This window comes from Podarcis pityusensis (genome assembly GCF_964106645.2).
Source record: "Podarcis pityusensis genome assembly, chromosome: 3".
Lineage (NCBI taxonomy): Eukaryota > Metazoa > Chordata > Lepidosauria > Squamata > Lacertidae > Podarcis > Podarcis pityusensis.
The window spans coordinates 100,394,550-100,419,568 of NC_138026.1; the positions used below are offsets into that span (position 1 = coordinate 100,394,550).

Genomic DNA, 25,019 nt, shown 5'->3' on the forward strand with positions numbered 1-25,019 from the left:
CCAGTTTTCAGTCTACACCTAATTAGTTGCAGCATTATTGCAACCTTCCTCATCTTCAGCAGTTACTCTTGCTATATTTTTTATGGTGCTTGGCAGGTTCTCTCTGTATCTCTTTGTAGAAATTGCCACTTTCCCACTAACAGCCACACAGAAAAATTCGAAGCCTCTCCCAGTTGCAATTTTTAAGTAACCTTGTATATGATCCACTGCCAGGAGTTGATGTATATATTGAGGGATACAGTGGACGCTCCGTGCGGGATGCACGTTTGCAACCCGCAGCGTTCGCGACATGCGCAGCGTTCACAACGTGCGCATGCGCAAAGCGTGATCTAGCACTTCCGCGCATGCGCGACCATCGAAAGCCGGAAGTAACCCGTTCCAGTACTTCTGGGTTTCGGCGGTCCGTAACACGAAAAAACGCAACCTGAAGTATGACTGCACTAGAAAATAAATAACTTGGGCATAGTTCAGTATTGAGCTCTGATAACAGATTTGTTAAACGGTGAGATGGCTGTCTCATAATGCTTGTGTGATTTATTATTTCTTTATCTTCCTGTGATCCTGCATGTAACTTGCAGAATACGATTGTGTATTTCTGTTTTCTTCTTTTTTTTTTTTAAAAAAGTATACGTTCAACTTAACTTTCAGCTTGCTGCTATTGAGTTCCTGTTCTTTAAGGTTCCCCTTTTCTTCTGTTTACCAGTTGGAAATGTATCAGATGTAAAAGAGAAAGCAAGGTGGCTTGATTTTAAATAACTCTAATCTATATATCTGATTAAAACAAACAAGCACAAGCCGTTGATTAAAATCAGAAAGCGAAGCAGAAATCCTTGATTAAAATTGTCTGTTTGCCAGGGCATTAAGATTGTGACTTTGGGTTTCATGGTGAGTTACAATTAAAGCAGGAAGCCTCTTAATTAACCAGAGTTTCGCATTATGATCAAACTGGGAAGCCATGGTTACCAGAGATGGAACCAGACAAGGTATTAAGATGTAATTTGAAGTTGTCTTAATACTGGCTTGTTCTAGTCAGGTAATGGTGTGAAAGGGCGGTGCTTTCCCACACCTTCTGATGGTGGCATTTCTGTTGTTTACTGGGGCAGGGGCAGAGTGAATTTGGCAGTGTGCCCACATAGGCCTGACCTGGTCATCACCTTGTCGCAGTGAGTAGGTGAGACCCAGTAAAAGGTACTTGACAGTGGAACAGACTGTCCACTGTACGGAGATGGTGGACTCTCCTTCCTTTGAGGTTTTAAAGCAGAGGTTGGATGGCCACCTGTCATGGACACTTTAATTGAGATTCCTGCATTGCAAGGGGCTTGAACTTAGATGTTCCTCAGGATTCCTTCCAACCCTATGATCCCATGATTCTACGCTGTTGCTCCTGAAGGTGCACTCATACAAAGAGATGCAGATGCACTCATACAAAGAGAAGCAAAGGGACTCATTGTGAACAAAAAGCTTTTGCATGTTTTGGCTTAGAATTTAAGACGATATAGTCACCTGTTTTGGGTTTTAATGTATAAACGGGCTTCTAAAAAGTTGTTGACATGTTCATGGATGACAGGTTTATCAATGGAATAAGCTGGGATAGTTTGGAAGTATGTACATCAAGGGGATGTGTGTGAATGGCCTCTGGCCTTACAATTCTGAGACTCGCCTTAAAATGCCAGGTAGAATTGCCCCCTTCAAAATATAACTGATTTCCTTTGATGCACAACTGTGGTCAGAACTAATACTAGCCTTCCACACGGACAGATTTCTGTGGCACTCATTCACTCAGCAGCATGAATTTAAATTCCCGGTGAATATCCATTTTGCTGCTTTCATTTTTTCCCCATAGCTCCAGCTTTCTGTTCCTTGATGACAGCACACCGATTTTGGATTCCTAAAACGATTAAATATTTATCACATGCTGCTGCATTTTCCTGGTATGAATGTGAGGCAGATTCTTTGGCGGAGACTTTTCTTAAAGTCCTCCTTGCTGCCGGGAGGTGCCCTGCCACTCAGACGCTGTGGGTGGATTTAATGTTTGTTCCTTGTTTGAGCAAAAGGGGCGCAGCAAGTCTTTCATTCTTCATTAGAGTTTAATAGGCGGTCTAATTAAATGAGCGGGGAGACTAATGAAAAGAAAATCTATGCGTCTTGTTAAATGTGAAATATAAAATAACCAAGGAAGTTGTGATCTCGGGAAAAAGTGTGCTTTGGTTCACTTGAAAAGCCAGTAAATGAGCTAGGGAAACAGTTTTGAGCAATTATATAAATTTGTAAGGTAGTATTTCTGAATTGGAAGCATGGTTGGTTAGAAGCACTAGAAAGTAAAGGATAGTGTGCATTTAAAAGTCACTGCAAGGAATGAAAAACTTGAGGCAAAACTGTGTGTGTGTGTGTGTGTGTGTGTGTGTGTGTGTAGACATCTGAAGGCAGCCCTATTTAGGGAAGTTTTTAATGTTTGAAATTTTATTCTGTTTTTAGTGTTCTGTTGGGAGCCACCCAGAGTGGCTGGGGAAACTCAGCCAGATGGGTGGGGTATAAATAATAAAATTATATGTATATGTGTGTGTGTGTGTGTGTGTGTGTGTACACACACACACACACACACACACATATATATATAAAAGTTGGATGAAAGAGTGACACACGGGGAGGTGTCTTCCACTCATTGAGGGCCATGTTGCGCCTTGTGCTACAATATTGCATGGGGAAAGCGGATGTAAATCCAAAGTTACTCTCCCATTTGTGAAGGAATTTATCAGTGCTCTTGTAGTGCCGTGTGTCTGCTGTTTATTTTAGTAAGCAGTTTGTCAGTTCTTTTTGCGCTTGCCTGTTTCTTAAGATACCGTGACCAGATTTTGCATGTTGGTTCCAGAGATCAAGGAGCAGGTTTTGTTCTTATGTTTGGATACAGCTGAATGCCATTTCGAATCAAGATGGCGGCATGAACCTGCATTGCTCTTTTGGTTTGTTAGAATTCCCAGGCAACCTTGGGTATATGAGACGGCTGGCTTTTCTATAATACAATTGCATTGAGTGTTCTGATAGTAGAATCTGATTTGTTGAAGGGCAGGCTGTAAATATACAAACCAAATAAACATGTGAACTCTTCCAACAGCACTTGCAGAACAACACAAGTGATAATTTAAGTTTTGCTCATGGTACTTTGATCAATCCCATCATACATAGTTCTAGTGGTATGAGTGAAAGTTCTGAATCTTGCCTGTCAGTTACAAACTTTCTTTCTCTTCTTCATGTATATGAAGCAATTATCCATTTAGGCCAGGGGTCGGCAAGGTATATCTTGCCTGGGCCAGATCGGTCCTGTGTGATTTCCGGTGCGTGCGCAGACGCGATTCCCAGCACTGTGGAAGTGAGTCCCCACGCCACGCTGTGCGGTTTAGTGCAGCACGCAAGCGGGCAACTCAGTTCGGGGGCAGCTTGTGGGCCAGTCAAACGACCTGTGGGCCTTTTAGGTTGGTGACCCCTGATTAAGGCACATTGCTGGTCCGTCGTTCTAAGGATAGCCAACACGGTGCCTCTAGATGTTGTTAGACATTATCTCCCATCAGCTTCAGCCAGCATGGCCAGTAGTCCGGGATGGTGAGAATTGGAGTCCAGCAGTAAGTTCCCTACCTCTGCCCCAACATATTAACATATTTTTCGCTCTATAGGGTGCACCGGCCCATAGGGCGCACCTAGTTTTTTGGGGGGGGAAATAAAGAAAAAAAAATTATCCATCCCGCTGGCTGTCTTGGCTTCTTCTTTAGCCTTCGCTCCCGGAGCTTGCTGCTATCCGCAAGCCTTCTGAGCCCGGTGGGAGTTCCCGCCGGGCTCCCAAGGCTGGCGGATAGCTGCCCAAAGCCCGGGGTGCACAGTGCTGCGCTCCCCAGGCTTGGGCTGCAGGCTGCCATCCGCAAGCCTTCTGAGCCCGGCGGGAGTTCCCGCCGGGCTCCTAAGGCTTGTGGATACCTGCCCGAAGCCCGGGGAGCGAGAGGGGTCGGTGCGCACCGACCCCTCTCACTCTCCAGGCTTCAGTGAAACCTGCATTCGCTCCATAGGACACACACACATTTCCCCTTCATTTTTGGAGGGGGGAAAGTGTGTCCTATAGAGCAAAAAATACGGTAGTTTTCTATGTACAGCAAATTTTTTGCATTAAGAAAAAAATCATTCACCTTTAGCCTGAAGGGACACAGCCCTGAAGCAGGTTAATCAACTTGGATGACAACTAGATGAAAGGTTGTAGGGTTACTTCCCTCTTCTTCATTCTCCTCTTTTCAGGATTTCTCTGTTTATTCATTGGTCACATTCAAATGATTATACTTTGACAAAGTGTATCAGTTTGAAGATTCATTTAATATCCTGGTTTGTTCCTGGGCTATGATTAATTAGATGTTCCTTGGTTTAACTGAGGCTCACGCAAAGGGGGTAGAGCAAAGGGGCTCTCTGCTCAAGCAAATGGTTTATGAGTATCTCAGCTTAATCAGCTGTGAAATGATTGTACAAACTGGCTCATAAACTTCTTTTCATGATGAGGAAGTAGGAGAAGCAGATCATGAGACTGAAGTCATACTCTGGATCTTGGCAAAAGTATCTTTTTTGGAATCAAGGGTGGTATTCAATGTAGGTACTACTCAAATTATATCTATTGAAGTTAATGGACCCGACTAATTAGACTTATTAATTTTAATTGATCTACTCTGAGTTGGACTTATTTGAATACCACCCCATTCAATATTTGAACAGAGGCCCTAAGGGACCACAGGTAGACTGTAGATAGGAAAAACAGAAGAGTTTTAAATTTCATGCATAGTATGGTGGCAAATTTAAAACTGAGTGTATATGGTTACAGATTCAGAAAATGTACAGAAAAGGATAGGCTATTTTTATAATAATCAAGGTCATGGCCAAAGACAATTGCCGGTTATGTTTTAATGCAAGTTACCTTGAGTAACTTGGCAGAAAGATGATATATACCTACCAAGGTATTGAAAACTACTTGCAGTAAATCTGTGTACATCAATATACTAGAAACCTGATTTTAATAAAAGACTGATCTTTCAGAGTGAGGTATAGATGAGGTCCTCCTTTTGCTGTGTTCAAGAAGCAAGGCATGCCTTTAAATTGATTATCTTTCCCCCTAGCTCTGAAAGTTTTTTTCTATGCAGAACACATTTGGTTGCTTCCAGGTTGTTCTGCAGAAATAAAAGGAGCAAGGTGTATGGGTTGAAAAATCTGCCTGAAAGTGTGGAACTGAAGGTAACACCAGTCTTCTCTTTTCCTCCTTTGTGTAGAAGAAGTTGAAGAAGAATGTGAAATTCCCAAAGAAGTAGATTTGACTGATAAACAGAAACATCAACTGAAACACAGAGAGCTTTTTCTGTCTCGCCAATATGAGTCTCTTCCTGCAACACACATCAGGTAAGAAGCTGCTGGGAAAAGCGATTAGAGTCATGAACACTCTACCTCCTAGCCATAGCTCCTGCTGCTAACTCAGTGGGCAGAAATGAAAGGCTCTTGTCTCCATCACTGCATCTGCCCAGCAGGTTTTCAGCAGCTGTTTCCCTCGTTTCTTTTCCATCTTATACAATTGTTGAATTGCATTTTGGGTTGCATTCAGTGTTTTATTTTGCCATTAGCTGAGCACAATAGCTCAGCAAAAACATTCCTAGAAAAATTAGTATGATTGCATGGAGGATTCCGACGAGCGATTTTAAAATATGTGTATGCAAAGTATATTAATTGACTGGTAGGTATTGTTTTTTGCTGAACAGTGCATAAAAATGTTGGCTTTGGGCCTGATGCAGTATTCTGCTTTATGCATGTTTGTGGGTTTGTGTGCCCATGAGCTTTTCACAGTACCTTTGAACAGCAGCTCCTCTGTACTGTTGCGACTTCCAGAATGCTGAAAACGACCTTTTTATGTGGCTCGGGGGGGTGTGGTGTTTGGAAAACAAAGTTGGAAGTCCTACTGTATGGGATGCCCAAGAATTTTTTTATTTTAAATTATGCCTTAGTATTGGGACATTGAATGGCTAATTAAACATTCTGTATCATTGATGCTTGGGGCTCTTTGGCTTGTGGCATGGGGAGAAGCTGATTGAAAGAAAGCTTGCAGAAAGGCATTAATTGTTACTTGTATTTCCTGGCATGGTATTAGGGAATTCTAGTTAGACAGATCCATTCTGGGTATGGCTGTGCCCATTGGATGTTGAGAGATTGTGATGCTATCCTAGCCTATTTAGGCTAATTGTGTATCTGAAGAAGTGTGCATGCACACGAATGCTTATACCCAGAACAAACTTAGTTGGTCTCTAAGGGATGCGGGTGGCACTGTGGGTTAAACCACAGAGCTTAGGACTTGGTGATAAGAAGGTCGGCGGTTCGAATCCCCGCGACGGTGTGAGCTCCCGTTGCTTGGTCCCTGCTCCTGCCAACCTAGCAGTTCGAAAGCACATCAAAGTGCAAGTAGATAAATAGGTACCGCTCTGGCGGGAAGGTAAACGGTGTTTCCATGTGCACCTCTGGTTCGCCAGAAGTGGTTTAGTCATGCTGGCCACATGACCCAGAAGCTGTGCGCCGGCTCCCTCGGCCAGTGGAGCGAGATGAGCGCTGCAACCCCAGAGTCGGTCACGACTGGACCTAATGGTCAGGGGTCCCTTTACCTTTACTAAGGTGCTACTGGACAATTTTTTATATATATTTCGAGTGCGTCAGACCAACACAGCTACCTACCTGAATCTAGGCTAATTGTGTGTGTGTGTGTGTGTGTGTGTGTGTGTGTGTAAAAGTTCTTTTGTGGTTTGGAATGAAGTCTTTATGAATTCTTCTTAGTACTGGTGTGGGCTCATGAAACTTTACTATGAAAACAAATAAACAAATAGGTGGTCATTTATTAAGGATACACACACATATATTTAATAGGAATACAAAACATTAGTTTTCATTGCCACTTGATTGGGGCTTGGAATATAGCAGCCTCTCTCTTTTTTCTTCCCTGAGACTGAGAATAAAAATTAGTTCCCATTCCAAAATCCAATGCAATAAGTAAAGGGTGGGTGGGTGGAGTATTTTACCACTTTAAAAGCGTGCTCGGTCCTGGCTACTCTTCCCCAGGAGGATAACTGTACTTTCTCACTGTCTGTTTCAGCATCCCAAGTGGGAGAGCCAGCTGCATCTGCCACCAGTAATTCTAGCTGATCCAACTGTGAATCCTATTGTGGCAGAAGCGCATGAGAGCTAAACTGACAGTATGAATTCAATTAAATAGGAAAGGGGCACTGTAACTTTTAAACAGAAAAAGATGGAAAATCCTGAAAGATGGAAATACTGAAAGGTGCCAAGTGGAAATCTTATTTATTTATCTGTTGGATTTGAAGTGTAATTAGTTTTAGTTAGTTATTGCAGGGGCTTATCTGTTAAGTGATACTGTGATTGCTTACTTTCCATAAGTTTCAATTATATTGTACCCCACTCTGGGATTGGTTATGATAGGAGCGGGATAGGAATATTCTAAATAATAATTAAAAATAACCAATTGTAGAGTTGGAAGGGACCATGAGGGTCATCTAGTGCAATGCCCCCTGTAATGCAGGAATCTTCTGCACAGTATGGAAGAGGAAGTTCTGATGGGTGTGCGTAAACATCTGCCAATATTTTTTTGCATTCCAGCCTGGCAGAATATGTCGTAGCAAATGGCTGTGGAGAGGTTGCTTGCATTTACGTGAGCTTTCAAGCAATCAGAGTACACTGCAATTTAAAGACCAGGCTAAGTGCTACTTTGTTCAGAGGAACTAGTAAGGAGGGAGAATAGAACCCTTTTCCACCTGCATTTGGCCATCTGAGATCTCTCTCTCTCTCTCTCTCTCTCTCTCTCTCTCTCTCACACACACACACACACACACACACGCACACACTCACAAGCGCACCCCTATCTGGGAAATAGCTATACGGTAGTAAACAGATTTTAATTGGGAAAATAACGTGGGGACAAATGACATGTTTGCATTATTTTATATATAACTAAAACATATTTCTATGTGTTTTGTAAAGTTTCATTTCCAATAATGTAGAAGTAAAAGCACACAAGATTCTTCTGGAGAAAGGAATAAATTGCAATCCACCCAGGACGTGGGATGTATTTTTCAGACAATATGAGTTAGAGTGATTTGCCATGCTGCAGTTAAACACTACAGGGAGAAAATGCTGTACCAATTGGAAAGACATACAAGTGAGAGTAAGCTTGCCAGTCATGAAATAAGGTCCTCCTATGGATCAGAAGTAGGGTCGCGGGTGGCGCTGTGGGTTAAACCACAGAGCCTAGGACTTGCCGATCAGAAGGTCGGCGGTTCAAATCCCCGCGACGGGGTGAGCTCCCGTTCCTCAGTCCCAGCTCCTGCCAACCTAGCAGTTCGAAAGCACGTCAAAGTGCAAGTAGATAAATAGGCCACATGACCCGGAAGCTGTACGGCTAATAAAGCGAGATGAGCGCCGCAACCCCAGAGTCGGTCACGACTAGACCTAATGGTCAGGGGTCCCTTTACCTTTATGGATCAGAAATTGATTGAGGAGCAGAAAGAAGAGAGTAAGAATAAGTGGACAGGTATGCAGAAAGCGGATTACCGCAAGGATCAGTGCTGGGACTGTGCTTTATAAGTTGCTCATTAAGGATCTATAGTTAGGGGTAGCAAGATGTGCTGATCATACCAAATTGTTCAAGGCAGCTAAAACAAAAAACAGATTGCAAGGAGCTCTAAAAGGATCTCTCCAAAGTAGGAGAGCGGGCAGTAAAATAGCAGATTCAATATAAGCAAGTACCAAGTGATGCACATTGGGGCTTATAAATAACTAAATCCTAATATTACGTATATGCTCCTGGGGAGCCTGACCAGTCAGTGGCGATGACTAACCTGGAGTAATACTGTGCTTGTGCTGGATAGATGAAGATGCTCAGCCAGTGTGTGGCAGCTGTGAAAAAGGCGAATTCTCTGTGTTAGGGATCATTAGAAAGGAATTGAAAATAAAACTGCCCGTTGCCATAAGATCACTATGGTAGTGAAGCCATACTTGAAATACTGTGCATGATTCTGCTTGCTTCACCTCAAAAAGAATATTGTAGAGCTGGAAATTTTTAGAAAAGGGCAACCGAAATAACCCAGGGAACAAAGCAACTCCCCAGTGACAAATGTCACAACATTTGGGGCATTTTTTAGTTTACAAAGAAGTAAAGTAAAGAGATGGGACAAAGTAGAAGCCTATAAGTTTATGCATGGTGTGGAGAAAGGGGGGTGGGAGGGAATACAAGAACTCAAGACCATCAAGAGAAGCTGAGTGTTGGACGTTTCAGAATAATAAAAAAAATGAAGTACTTCTTCACGCAGCACAGAGTTAAACTGTGGAACTCACTGTCACAAGATGTAGTGATGGTCACTAGAGGATTTGGCATCCATGGAAGATGAGGCCTTCAGTGGCTGTGTTCTGCTGCCGCTACCAGAGGGAGAATGTCTCCAAATATCAGTTCCTGGGAGCCAGAAGTGGAGAAAATGTTGTTACACCTCAGGTCTTGCTTGCAAACTTCCTGTAAGCGCCTAGTTGGCCACTGTGAGAGCAGGATATCGAACTGGGTGGGGCACTGGCCTGATCCAGCAGGACTCTTCTTACATTTGCATGCATCTTCTAATGTTAAAAAGGTAAAGGTAAAGGGACCCCTGACCATTAGGTCCAGTCGTGACCGACTCTGGGGTTGCGGCACTCATCTCGCTTTATTGGCCGAGGGAGCTGGCGTTTGTCCGCAGACAGCTTCCGGGTCATGTGGCCAGCATGACTAAGCCGCTTCTGGCGAAACCAGAGCAGCACACGGAAACGCTGTTTACCTTCCCGCCGGAGCGGTACCTATTTATCTACTTGCACTTTGACGTGCTTTCGAACTGTTAGGTTGGCAGAAGCTGGGATCGGACAATGAGAGCTCACCCCGTCGCGGGGATTCGAACCGCCGACCTTCTGATCGGCAAGTCCTAGGCTCTAGGACGCGCCACCCGCGTCCCTCTTCTAATGTTAGGTTAAAATAAAAAAGTTTATATTACCTTTGGTAGCTGAAGTTGTGGGCAACCTCTGGCCATCATCTGCAGCTATTTATCGTTGCAGTATAAATTCTGGGGTTTGGGAACAGGAGCACACGTTGGGTGGGCATTGGGCGTGACCCTCTTTATCTCTCCTCGCTTTCTCAAAACCAGAACCTTCGCAACCGCTGGGAGTACAGAAGTTGGCTTTCCTTGGTCTAGTATTTGATTGGTCTCTTTAATCTGTCCTCTTTTTTAAATCCAGGGCATTAACAAGGAAGTTGAAATACCTTTCGTTTTAAGGCAGTATTATTGTTTTAAAGCATCAAAGTTCTCTTGCTTTCTCAGCCTAAAATGCCCAGTGCAAAGTACAGCCCCATTAATTTTTCCGTAGGAAAGTCAGACGCGTTCTAGGTACTGCTCCTTTGATTCAAATGGCCCCAAAGCTTGCACCATTCTGCATGCTCAGCCTTCTGTTTGACTAATGTTTCTATTGCCATTACTTTAAGACCAATATCCCTTGGTATAATGGATGTTTGCTTTTCTGTTCCATTAATCCTCAAACATCCTGGTTTAAAATAAGATTTGAATCTCTCAGGTGGTCGTGTTAACGAAAAAGAAGAATAAGGAGGTTAAACGCTGCAGGAACTGCCTTGAGCAAAAAGCCTTTATGTAATCTTGAGGATGGAACTGGTTTTTAAAAAGCAAACAGGTTTTCAAATTAACAAGCTTATTGAGCTAAATTTAAATAATGTTAAATGCATTTATTACGAAACGTCAACAATCCTAGTCGGACCATTTAATTGTTTTCATTTACAAAAATCAATCCTGATGACCAATGATATTTTTAATTGCAACTGTGTGAGACAGAATATCAGATGGAGATCTAGCAATTAGCTTAATGATCAGTACAGTATCCTTCTAAGTCAATTCGGTGGGGGAGGTTAGAATGCAGCCTTGATGGTTAAGATTTTACCAGCCAAGCCCACATACAGAATAACAAATGCTATACTCTCCACCCCCTTGGCTCAATTTCATTGATTTTTAAGACCACAGGGGACTCTTGTGATTATTTTTGTCTTAACTGCTGCTTGCTTTTAGGCAAAGAACACATGTACCTAGGCCAATAATGTTAATTAACTAAAACACAGATTTCAGATGGAAGTGGTTTCTTTAAAACAACCATACCCCCCGCAGTAATTCATTTCTGGAGGCTTCATAGGTAAGGACAATATTACCTGTGCTGTGGAGAATTTTCTGACTTTGCAACTGGTATGTCATGCTTTTAAAGCTCCTTTTAATTGTTAAAAAAATACCACACCAGACCAATGCCCTTATTAGAACTAACTGCAGTATTTTTCTGTCTATAAGATGCCCCCGTGTATAAGACGACCCCTATTTTTGGGAACTCGATTTAAGAAAATTGGGGGGGGATGTCCCCCATGTATAAGACGCCCCCAAATTTTGTACATTATTTTTTAGGAAAAAAACCTAGTCTTATACATGGAAAAATATGGTAAATGTCACAAGGTAACGAGCCAGTTTTTGAGAATTCTCCAGAATTCTTTTTCTTTTCCTTTGCGGGATGCAAAACAGATTTCAGTCGCAAAGTGAAAACCATGGTTGCCCCTACATTTTGTGGGGGGTGGGGGTTCAGGAATACAAAATCCAGCAGGTACTAAGATCTGTCTGCGTCCCAAGCCTAAAGGAGCAGAGGAAAAGAAAATGTGATAATATGGAGGTTAATCTTAGACAGGCAATGGGCAAATGCCTTGTTCACACGTAACACTAAGCCATATGCATGAGCAGCATGTGGGTACAGTGGCTGCTTCACTCCTCCCCTGGTCCTGCTGCCGGTGTGAACCTGCACTTGTGATTTGTCCTCCCAAACAGTATCTGAAATTACTATAAGGAGGTTTTAACCTTTTTTATATTCGGGGGCAAATCGCCAAAAAAAATCACACTTCCGATATTGGCTGCCAAACGCCTGGATGCCATTTTCGACCCAATGAATCCCGGCTATGTCTGGAAAATACCAGACGTATGGCAGCCCTATTGTAATTCCTAAATAATTTAATTTAATATTAGCATTTAAAGCCCCAAATAGCCAAGCTGGTTTTTCTGTCCCCCTCCCCTCCCCAAGACCCAACCAAGTTGGGCAGCAGTGGCATTGTTTGTTTGTTTGTTTGTTTTAAGTACAAAGTACAGCACTCTGATGGGTACACAAACCATCTCATTCCCCAGGCAGCAGATTAATTGTTTTATGAGCATAGCAATGGCAGCAACTAATTTGTGCCTCATTTGTGAAATGCTCACACCAGGGGGGTTCAGTTGGCATCAGGCGAAAATGTTCCTATTTAACCAGGCCTTTGGCTGATTGACATCCGATGATCTTTAAAATACGTTGTGGAAGGGGCGGGGGGAGGGATTCTTGGCTTGTTTCTGTTCTTATTTTTATCATGTATATTGCGGTTCTTATATTGCAATTTTATGTTGTGAACTGCCCTGATATCTATAGGTATAGGGCGCTATACAAATTTAATAAATAAATAATAAATAATAATTGCATGGGTCAGATCAGTTGAGGAGGAGAAGAAAAGGGAAAAGTTGACAGCTATGACTATGTGTGTGTGTTTGTGTGTGTGTGTGTGTGTGTGTGCATATGAGAGAGTATGTGGTGAGACTTATCCAGTTTTGGTCGTACCCACTATTGGCACGTGGCACCTGGGAGATAGCGAAGGGCGAATGAAGCCCTCAGGTCAAAAAAGGTAGCTACCCAAGCTTGTACAACAGGGTTTTGTTTGTTTGCTTGTTTAAAGTTGCTGCTAATATTAATACTTCCAGGGCCTTTTCGATGGTGACCCCCCATAGTTGTGTGATTCCCTTTTCTACAGTATGAACTTTGTAATCTTGCATTTGCTTTATAAATGTGTTGTGAGCTGCCTTGAAAAAAACGGTGTGATATAAATAAATGAAAGTTACGAATCTGAAAATAATAATTGAGTGGCAAATATTTTGCTGTACATCTCCAGTGAACATTATTTCGGATGTCTTCTAACTAATTATCAAGACACCTGATGAATGGGAGAAATTTGTCAATATTCCAGTGTTTTTAATAGATTTATTTAATGTTCACAATAGGTGATCTCTTCCCAACCACCTTTAATCATTTGAATATAGTCTTATTGAAATTTTCCAAGAGTAAGAGTACAGCCCTGGATTTATATTTTAAATAGATTTTCAATGCATCACTTGACATTCAAATTAGATCTGAAACACAGTGTTTTGTGTTTCAAAATCCACTTACAAATGGGCATTCACTTTTAGATTGCTAGTGAAGTTTCATAACACTAACAATAACTGAATCAAAAGAAGACACTGAAATAATTTTTGGAGCAGCTAAGCCCTGCAGATGTTATTCCCTTGAATAATAATAAAGACATTCTAAAAATCCAGTATGCCAGACGACAACATCTGGTCAGCAACAAGCCCGAAAAACTAGTAGGGAGTCACTTACTTGGAATGATAATGATGTAAGCAGAGAGACAGGAAATCTAAAAATCTCAGCGCTGTAGTTTTGTAAGTCCATTTGAGAGCTCTTCTTTTGACTTCTCCTCTTTCAAGTGCTGTAAGCCATACTCCCAAGAAGCTGTTTTCCACATTTAGCCTGTTGGATCAGGCCAATGGCCCATCTGGTCCAGCAGCCTGTTCTCCCAGTGGCCTACCAGATGTCTGTGGGAAACCAGTGAGCAGAACATGAGCACAAGATCTCTCTTTCCTCCTGTAGTTTCCAGCCGCTGGCATTTGGAAGCCTTGCTGCCTCCAACTGTGGAGGTAGAGAGCATAGCCATCATGGTTGGTAGCTTTCTCCTCCTTGAAACTGTGCAACCTCTTTTAATGCCATCCAAGTTGGAGGCCATAACTGCCTCCTGGGGGGAGCAAGTTCCATAGTTGTGACTATTCTTTGTGTGAAGAAGTGCATTCTTTCATCTGTCCCAAATCTTCTAACACTCAGTTTCATTGGCTGTCCACAAGTTTTGGGTCATGAGAGAGGGATAAAAACTTTTCTCTATCCACATCATGCATAAATGTGCAAACTTCTGTCATGTTGCCTCTTACTTGCTTTTTCTGCAAACTAACAAGTCCCCAACACTGCAGCGTTCCTTCGCAGAGGAACGTTCCTCCATCCCATCAATCATTTTTGGCTTCCCTTTTCTGAACCCTTTCCAACTCAACAATATCCTTTGTGAGGTGAGGCAACCAGAATTGTACACAGTACTCCAAATTATAGATTTGTATACAGTGGTACCTTGGGTTAAGTACTTAATTCGTTCCAGAGGTCCGTTCTTAACCTGAACCTGTTCTTAACGTGAAGCACCACTTTAGCTAATGGGGCATCCCGCTGCTGCCGCGCCGCCGGAGCATGATTTCTGTTCTCATCCTGAAGCAAAGTTCTTAACCCGAGGTACTATTTCTGAGTTAACGGAGTCTGTAACCTGAAGTATATGTAACCTGAAGTGTATGTAACCCAAGGTACCACTGTAATGGCATTATGATATTGGGGAGTTTTGTTTTCAATTCCTTTCCTAATGATCCCTAGCATAGAATTGGCCCTTTTCATGACCACAACACACTAGGCTAACACCTTCATCAAGCTATCTGCTATGACCCCAAGGTCTTGTTCCTGGTTTTCCACCTCCTGTTCAGACCCCATGAGCATGTATGTGAAATTAATATGTTTTTGCTCCTTACATGCAACACTTTACAGTTGCTTGCATTGAATCACATTTGCCATTTTACTGCCCATTCATTCAATTTGCAGAGGTCCTTTTGGAGTTTTGCAATCTCTTGTTTTAACCACACTGGTGTCATGTGGCCACCCTGTTACCCACCTAATAGTCAGTTCTTTTTACTGCTTCTTGCAGTGGGGGCCAGGGAAAAAATGACTCAGCACTTTGACAATGTGAATTCTCCGCTTGTTTCGGCTTTGAACACTCACACGCACGCATCAGCCGTGATCCACTAGACCTGGGGGTGTTTTGTGCTCACTTCCCCCCGCAGACATCTTTATTGTAATTTTAAAAGTACATAATTATATGTGCACTAAACATGAGGAGAGGTAAATAAAAGAGAGAGAGATAAAAGGAAACAGCACCCATGTAGAAGGGCAAGTAAAGGGGGAAGGGGAATAAAACCCCAAACTGTATACTTTACAAAGTTGTTCTTGTACTTCACCAGATCTTAACCTATAACAGTACAGTGGTACCTTGGTTCTCCAATTTAATCTCTTCCGGGAGTCCGTTTGACTCCCAAAATGGTTCAAAAACCAAGGCGCAGCTTCCGATTGACTGCAGGAGCTTCCTGCACTCAAATCGGAAGCCGCATCAGACGTTCGGCTTCTGAAAAACGTTCGCAAACTGGAACACTCATTTCCGGGTTTGCAGTGTTCAGGAGCCAAGCCATTCGACTACCAAGGTACCACTGTATTTGTAAGAATTGATTCCAGATATGTGCACATTTAGTGGATGGAAATTTCTGTGGAGGCTTCTTTCCCTTTCCCAGAAACTCTGTAACTATCTGGGCCAGTTTCTGGCCAATCTGCAGTCTTTATTCAATTAAAATGGTTTGCCTCTCGGTGATGTTCAGCTCAAGGGGCTGGGCTCCCAGGCTTCAGTTCAGAAATGGATAGAGGCTACATTGCCTTTGCTCCATGGCCTGGAGAAACACACATTATCTGGGGTGTTCAGTCACCTACTGACCTTGGAGATGACCAGCGTTTTGTTTCTGCTCTGTTGGATGGAAAACTGTTATCCTCATCCTTTCCAGCAAAGCTTTCTGATCTCCTCCTCCTGGGGGTCGAAAGGGATGTATCTCAGTAGTACAGCGTCTGCTTTCCATGCAGAAGAACGTCCCAGGTGCAATGCCCAGTATGACTGGGAGAGACTCTCTGCCTTAAACCATGGAGAGCTATTGCTACTTAGCATGGACAATACTGAGCAAGGTGGAATGATGATCTCACTCAGTAGAAGGCAGCTTCCTATTCAGAATGCTGTTGTCTAGCTTGCAGGCTTCCCTCAGGCATCTGATCAGCCACTGTGAAGACAGGATGCTGAACTAGACGGAGTATTGGCCTGATCCAGTAGGCTCTTCTTATGTTCCCCCACCTTTGTAATCTTTCAGCCAGTGAGGCTACATATGGCATAGAGAGTGACGCAGTCAGGATCCCAAGCTGGGCTTTACATGAGCCTGTTATTTGAACAATATTAAGATAACCTTAGTTTTGAATAAACTTCACTACAGCCAGTTTTGAAAACATTCATTTAAGTGGGGTGCACCTCAAATGAAGATGGTACCGTTTTAAAGGTCTCGGTCCTTTTCCTTAAATGTTTCCTCTCTGTTGAGTTTTCTGCAGAATTAATTAATGTGTTTAGTTCTTTTGTATTTGCGATGATACTGAAATTTCTTACTTTCTTCACACGCATACCCTTTCCTGAAGCCTGTTTACTCATAGTGCATTCATGGCCATTTCCTGCTTTAAAATAATAGATTTAACTGAAATTTCTAAATTCTGAACTTGGTTGAGTTATCTGTTGTCATTTGCTGCTTGAAAAAAATGGCGTTATAAATCATTAATATGTTGTTGATTTTTGTGTGTGTTTCTATAGGGGGAAATGCAGTGTTGCACTTCTGAATGAGACAGAGTCTGTATTGTCGTATCTCATTAAAGAGGTAATGCTACATTTTTCATAACTTTCAGCATCCTTTTTATATGTGCTTTCCTTTAGTATCGTGATTTTTCCTGCGGATTGTTAGGAAAACCAAATAATCCTTTTGCTAAGTAGCATAATATGAATAGCTAAAGTTGAAAATGATTTGTGTCTGTGTTTATTGTTTGGAATGTTTAGTTTCTTGAATTATTGATGCTTTATTGTAACAATACTGAAACAGTTCATTTTGACTTTCAGCCAGAATTTTGCAAATGAAAACGGGCTGTCTCTTTCTGACTGCCTAATTCTTTTCCCAGTGATATATGATTAAATTTTAATATGATTAACTCAGGATTTGGGAGGGAAGGGCAATTTGATCCATCCACAAACAGATAATATATTTTTTTACACAACAACGGCATCACGAATATTAAACGCATGAAAATGGTGCAGTGAGGTGGTATCTACCAAAGAAGAATGACAGCTAAAATAGATAGAATATGTAGAATTGACGTGTAAAATTAGATCAGAATGAGTCTGACAGATCAGAATGAGTCTGATCTGTCATGAACTAATAGTACTTTGGAAAATACGTGTCTTTTTTTTTTTTTAGGATACTTTCTTCTATTCACTGGTATACGATCCATCGCTGAAAACACTTTTAGCGGACAAAGGAGAAATCAGAGTAGGTCCCAGATATCAAGCAGATGTTCCAGATATGCTTGCAGAAGGTAAAACACATTACAGTTTTGACTTGGTGTACCAGTTTCTTTTTAAGTCTGATGTGCTTTGACATGGTGAAAACAACTGCTTGCTTATCTCTCAGATGTAACTGACTTTAAAAAAAAATTCAATAAGACCCTTATTACATAGTAACATCCTCTGTGATTTATGGCACAAGACTCTTTCGTTTCTTCTTTTAACATATATTTGAAGAACGAATACACTGTTTTTCTTATGATAGTGGTGGCCAAGGGCACATGTTGTTGGCAATATGCTCAAGTAGACCTGTTGAAGTCAATGGCCATGAGCAATATATTCTACCCATTTGTTTTAGTGGGTCTTCTCTGAGTAAGAGTCATGTTGGGTACAGCCCATTGCTCCATACAAGCCTGTAAATCAGTGGCAAGTAAGAATACTTTTGAGTGACCAGGAAGAGAAGTTATGCCAACATTTATACTGTTGTTTGCTTTTAAGCCAGGCAATCTGCAATCCTAACTCTGCTTACCTGGGAGCAGGGCTGGGCGATATCTGGTTTTCAACATCACGATATATAACCAGCTAAATATCACGACATATATCTGTGGTGGCAGAGGGCCCTGCTGTGCCTCCCCAAAGCAGCAGAGGATCCCACCATACCTCCCTGCAATGGTGGAGGGCCTTAAAATGTAAGGAAGTGGTAGATGTAATAAAGTACAGTGGTACCTCGGGTTACATACGCTTCAGGTTACATACGCTTCAGGTTACAGACTCCGCTAACCCAGAAATATTCCCTCGGGTTAAAAACTTTGCTTCAGGATGAGAACAGAAATCGTGCAGTGGCGGCGCGGCGGCACCTGGAGGCCCCATTAGCTAAAGTGGTGCTTCAGGTTAAGAACAGTTTCAGGTTAAGAACAGACCTCTGGAACGAATTAAGTTCTTAACCCGAGGTACCACTGTATTAAATAAACTTCCATATATTATATTAATATATTTTCAACTAATTTATGAGTAGTTTAAGTGATTTACTAGTCAAGTTGCATCTGCTTTCCCACTCAGAGGTCTGTGGAATCTGTGCATGCATAAGCCCCACTGAGTTCAACTAAACTTACTTCTGCTTTCCTGGGAGTAAGCCACATTGAATTCAGTAGGGCTTGCTTGTGAGTAGACACACATTTGCTTTCTTCACTGCTTACTGAAAAACACCCTCCCCATCATTCTCATAGTACCCGACCTCCCATTTCAGCATAAGCCAGCCAGCTAAATCTTCTCACCTCCACCCCCACAAAAGGGGCTCTCATCCCACCAATATCTCCTTTTTTATCAAAGGGAGGGAGGGAGTAGAAGCAAACAAAAAGACAGTCTCCTTTAAATTAAAAACAAACACCCTTTTTAATATGGAGGAAAGTTCTGTTGAAATTAACAGGACTTAGTTCTGAGTAGACAGGAATGGGATTGCATTGTGAGAGTTTGTGTATGCAGGGAGGCTATTAAAAATGTGCATGAGCTGGTACATTTGCAGGATTGTGAATTAAGGAAGATTGCTGTTCCTCATGATAAGTGGAAACCTCTGGTCTCATGAAGAGGTTTTTGCTGTCCTGACTAATTGGGACCAGAGACTAGGGCTGTGTGATACCTGGGTTTCAACATTTCGATAGATCACCAGCTAAACATCATGTTATGCCGATATATCACGGCAGGGCTTTTTTCAAGGGGAACTCACAGGAACTCAGTTCTGACATCTTAGGATGGTGCCATTGAGTACACGCCCGCGCGCCTGCGCACGCACACACACACACACACACACACACACACACACACACACCATGATTTGTGATATATTGCCAGGTCAAAAATTATGAAACTGATATCACAACATGGACTTCAAGCTGGTTTTAGATGATATATTGATATATCGGCCAGCCCTACCAGAGACTGTTGCATCTCTGTGATCCATACCTTCCTGCTCTAGTCTTCACTAAGTTCCTCCATGCTTTTTTCATCCATTGCCACACTCCACCCTCTTAAGACTTCCTATGCATGCTTACTCAGAAGTAAGTCTAACCGAGTTCGGTGTAGCTTACTCCCAAGGACACGTGCACAGGAACACATAGGATTCCTGACAAATAACAGATGCAACGCTCACTTCTGCTCTGTTTCTCCACTTGTGGCTGCGTCACTCTGCTCCCTCCCGCCTTTGCTTCTTCTCTTTTCTTGACTATATATAGAAAACACATTAGTCGATGCATCATAGTCCTGGATCATTGGGAGATGCAAGTTTATACTTTTAGACACATTTCAAATGTGCAGGGCGATGTTGCTGTCATCCCAGAAACCAAGACTTTCACATTTAAAAAGTCAATAAATCCTTCAGCATGGAAATTTAGCGTGTCAGGGTGAAGGATTTCAGCCTAGATTTCTTCTTGCTTCATGAAGAAGGAATGTCCTAAGTATATAGGACAGGCCTTCCACCTGCGGTTTAAAATACATGCAGGTCCTGCTATCTAAACATAATACGTTCCCTGGAAATAGTTCTTTAGTTCCCTCCCGCCATGGTTTCTGCCTGGAATGGTTGCTGCCAACCAGAAAAATGCAAAGAACTGTTCATATATCTGAATCAGTCGTTCATGTAGTGAGGTTTGGGTGTAATTATTTATGTTTGGATAACTGAGATTTTGGATAATGAGCATTCCCATAGTGAGACCTGCATGTGGTATATTTCAATGAGGAATACACTTTGGGCTCTCTCTCTTTTGGCACACTTCAATCTCCTGTTCAGATTATATATAACTGAATATAAAATGGGAGGGAGGGGAAAGCCCTGTTTGTATGTGCTGTATCCAAAATCCACAAAAATGTTAAAACATATGCATTTCTTAACACTTCCAAAATATGGGGCGGTATTCAGTTCTAGTGCTACTCAGAGTAGACCCACTGAAGTTAATGGGCATGGCTATCTTAGGTTTACTCATTTTAATTGTTCTGCTCTGAATAGGACTTCATTGAAGGCAACCAAAAATTTTCTTTCCCCAGAAGCTGTTGGTATGGCGACCACATTCTTGTCTCAAAGCCCATTCTTGATTTATTTTATTTATTGCAATGTGCAATGTGTGTCTGTGTTTTATATTGTTATGAGTATGCGCCCAAATCGGTGCAGCTGAACTATGATAATAGCAGCCTGACAATTAGTTGCGAGGTGGGTGGTGTGAAATGAATAGGGATGTTGGATACAAGATCAAACATCACTGTTCTTTAGTCCAGCATTTCCCAACCTTGGGCCTCCAGCTGTTTTTGGACTACAACTCCCATAATCCTCAGCTAGCAAGACCAGTGGTCAGGGATGATGGGAATTGTAGTTTGAAAACAGCTGGAGGCCCAAGGTTGGGAAACACTGCTTTAGTCCAGCATGTAAGGCCTACTCAGAGAAGAAGGGCCTCTTGTAGAAAGGCCTGGTTGGTCTCACATGGAGATGGTGAACTCAGCTCTGGTGAGGCAATGGGAGAGTGTCGGTATTAAGATTGGTCCAACCCTGTTGTAGCATGTGATCTGGGAGGCAGCTATTATAGACTGATGTGTAATTGGCCGGGATCTGGCGCCTGGAACTCCTGGAATCTTGCACTACTCAGAAATTGAGGTGGCTTGCAACAGTATATCAACACAAGATGGAAATCTGAACACATGCAGACATGCTTAGGAAAGATGGTGTGATTTACCTTGAAAGTTATTATGAAATACTGTTATGTCGGAAAAGGCTCATTTTAAGGCAAAGTTAGAAACTCTGTGAATTATTCATCAGTTCAGCTTGGATAAGTGAAGGTTAGAGTATGAGACCTTGCATATCATGTCCCATTTCTAGCTGCAGAATTGGGAGACACGGACAATTAATGCTGCTTCGTGGTTTTTTACTGCAAAAGAAATTAGTGGAAATAAAGAGGGGAGACGAGCAGTCTAGCCACAATCTAGCTACAGAGATGAAGATATGGATTCATGAACTGCACAAATAAAGGGGCTAATTGCTTTTTGTTCGAAGGGCAGATGACAATGCATATAGGGAAAGGTATTTAAGAGTCTGTTGAAAGCAATTTGTGTGTTGAGTCAGTGATTATGAAGCAGGCATCTGTAAGCAATTAAGTTGGAGTCTATCTGCAAAGTGTATTTTTAAGGATTGTTCTGACTGGTGCTGAAACACAAACAAATTGATTGTAGCTGCATGGTCACAGACTTGACGGTGGCATCATAGATGCTGCTCAAATGTCACCACCATTGTGGTTTTGCTGCCAGGACCAGCTGCAGGTTTGCAAGCCTTCCTTCCTTCCTGTACTCCACTTTCCTCCATCATTTGCTGGCTTACAATAAGGTACCTTGAGTGGGTAAACTATGCTTACTGGAAAGCATAATTGGCTTCCAAATTAGAACTGGAAAACCATTTCAAACTACATCTTTAAATTTTTTTGATCCAGAGGCAAACTATAGCTCTTTTTTGGCATTTTGTATGGTTATGTGAAGGCAAAGGTTTGTAGAGAGACTGGGAGTGTGTCTTGGCCATGCCCCAGTGTCTCCAGGTATACCCACACCACTCCCAGTCCTTCACATGATTAGCCATGGTCATTTTTAATGATTACTTTGCATTTTTTTATGGTTTTATATGTTTTGTTGTATATATTGTTGTACACCACCTTGATATTTTATATGCATTTATAAAACATATTATGCAATTCTTTTAACACGAGAAGCTGTTTGATATTCAGCAGCTGATTTCCATACGTACGCTGGCTATTTTTTAATTTCTTACCGCATTGCAAAATTCAGTGCGGCATTTGAACTGTGCTGAACTGACCATTATGTATAACTGTTGGATACATCTTCAATTTAAGCATGATACAAGACAAGTAGAAAGAAAAAATATTTTTATATGCGCTACTTTTTTTGTTTGCCAGGAGAAACAGATGACCGGGAACAGGCAAAGCTTGAAGTAAAAGTATGGGATCCAGACAGCCATCTCACTGATCATCAGATCGACCAGTTTTTAGTAGTAGCCCGGTAAGATTAACACCTTCATTCTCTCCCCCTCTTAATAATAAAGGGCATGATCCAAGCCAGGGGTGGGGAAGCCATGCCCCCCCCCAAATGCATAATCTTTCCTCCATGGAACAAATGTTATAAGGAGTCTATTCTGTTTTCCCTGGAGAAGAGAAGAATGAAGGTAGACTCACTGGCACTCTTAAAATATATGAAGAATTGTCATGCAGAAGATGAAACAAAGCGGTAACTGGCAGAAGGCATGGGGAGGGTGCCAGAGGCTTTGAACCCAAAGCTGCCTAGGTCCCCCTAAGGTGCTTGTTTCCCCGCCTTCTGACCTTGGGAGGGGAGTTTCTGCATCTCCCAGCCTATCCAGCAGAGCTACAGATGTTGCAGCAAGTATACCACTCAGTGCCTCCCCAGACCCTGTTGTTGTTGTTAAAATTTATTACCTGCCCTTCATGCTGAGGTCCCATGGCAGGATTACAACAATGAAAGCACAAAATTAATGATGTAACACAACATCGCACAATATTAAAACAGATTAAAGAACTTACAGTTACAGAAGTTGCTTTTCCTGAAAGAGAAGCAAATTCTCTGTTTTCTCTCTTTATTTCATTTCTCTGCTTACCTACAATCTTAAGTTTTCCACAATCAGTATGGGGTTAAGAGGTAGTCGTGTGTGTGTGTGTATTCAGTGGCGGAGCTTCATGCTCTGGCACAGGGTGGGGGTGGGGGTGGAGAGCAGGCAGGGGCGGGGCTGACATGCGTCCTGGGGGTGGGGCGTGCCTACAAGGGTGTGGTGCCCAGCACTGTTGGGGGGGCAGCTGCGATGGCACTCCACTGGGATCGCACTGCCGGGGGCGGTGCACTCCCCCCGCACTCCTCTTCTTCCGCCAGTGTGTATATTTTTCCAAGAAGAAAAATCTTATCATTTTCTGTGACTTGACTCTTATGTGAGCTTTTAAGCCCTGGTTGTCTCAGTAGCTCTTTTTATTCTATCTGCCCTCATTGGAAAATCTCAACTTGAATGTTTTGTCTAGTGCAAATAAAGCCCCTCTCCCTTATTCATTTCTGTTTTTGTAAAAAATACAAAATTTTTCCACCGTGCTACATGGAAGGGTCTTCAGCGTGAGAAGTTCTGGTTCTTCCAATTTCTTTCTTTTTTTCTTTTGGCCTCAGCATTGCCACAAAATATTCTTTAGCAAGTTATTTGAAAGAGATTCTCCCCTGCCAACAGTTTTCGCTTGCTGTTTCCTGAGATTGAATTGGAAGTAGATATACTGTTGTATTTGTAGTGTAGGAGAACTTAATTTCCAATAAATAATTGTCTTTTTTTGTAACTTTGTGGTGGCACTCCCACTGTGCTGAAAAATGTGGAAGAAACCAACATGGCTCCATCAATTTTAGTAATTTTCCTTTGTGCAGTGAATCAGAAGAAAAGTAAACAATGCACTCAGTATATTAAGTATTATTTGTGTTTGTTTTGCTTGCCTAAGGCCACCTTGTGATTTAATGACAGAGGTGAGATTCCAGTTGGACACTTTCTGATTTGTAGCTCAGTCAGCACAATTTTGATTTCTTTTTCCAAAAAGAAAATTAGCCAGTCTTTAAAAATGCAGCTATTGATCTGTCCCAGCCACTGAATTCTTGCTCACCAAAGACTGTGTTTCTTCTGGGCTTTGTCAAAGCCCCTGGTATCCTGCACAGTGAATGACTTTCTGAGGACTGCCATTGTGAATTATTTCCTTATGCTGTACTATTACCATAATAGAGGTCTCACACTTAGGAGGCCTGTGTGTGTCCTGTTTCAGACAGGTAAAAAAAGTAAAGGTAAAGGACCCCTGACAGTTAAGTCCGGTCGTGAACGAATCTGGGGTCGCTGTGTTCATCTCGCTTTACTGGCCGAGGGAGCCGACGTTTGTCTGCAGACAGTTTTTCCGAGTCATGTGTCCAGCATGACTAAGCTGCTTCTGGTGAAACCAGAGCAGCACACGGAAATGCCATTTACCTTGCTGCCGGAGCGGTACCTGTTTATCTACTTGCACTTTGACTTTTACCTATTTATCTACTTTGCACTTCGAACTGCTAGGTTGGCAGGAGCTGGGACCGAACAATGGGAGCTCACCCCCTTGTGGGGCCTCGAACCGCGACCTTTCGATCGGCAAGTGGCCGAGTGGCCAAGTGGCACATTGGTTTAGGCCACAGTGCCACCCGCATCCCTGTCCTAACCATTACATCTCTGCAATTGATGCAACCCCCCCCCCTTGATAGATACCACCATGCATCTTCCACTCTTGTGCATGATTTGACCAGGGAATAATGCCATTCCACAAGAAGAGGGCCTTGAAGTGGCTTTGTCTTTAGGCTGATTAGTTAGATAGGATAGGACACCTCAGCATGGTCAAGCCAAGACTATATAGGCAGTCTCGTCTCCTGTCTAGGAGCATCGCAAAACTCCCATCGCCTGTGCCACGTGTGACCTCCATGTTGGAGGCTAGACACTGGGTAGAGAAAGCCCAAGGACCGCATTCCTCCT

General features: G+C 42.4%; 1 protein-coding gene across 5 annotated transcripts in view; it reads left to right on the plus strand.

Moving 5' to 3' along the window:
* Nucleotides 1–25,019, plus strand: part of MTA3 (metastasis associated 1 family member 3) — a 118,262-nt gene that overhangs the window by 21,350 nt on the left and 71,893 nt on the right. For all 5 annotated transcript variants that reach the window (XM_081000525.1, XM_081000526.1, XM_081000529.1 and 2 more), the window contains exons 4-7: nucleotides 5,292–5,418; nucleotides 16,721–16,784; nucleotides 17,376–17,493; nucleotides 22,399–22,501. In XM_081000525.1, the coding sequence (XP_080856651.1) occupies nucleotides 5,292–5,418; nucleotides 16,721–16,784; nucleotides 17,376–17,493; nucleotides 22,399–22,501 (412 nt within the window). The remainder of the gene's footprint in view (nucleotides 1–5,291; nucleotides 5,419–16,720; nucleotides 16,785–17,375; nucleotides 17,494–22,398; nucleotides 22,502–25,019) is intronic.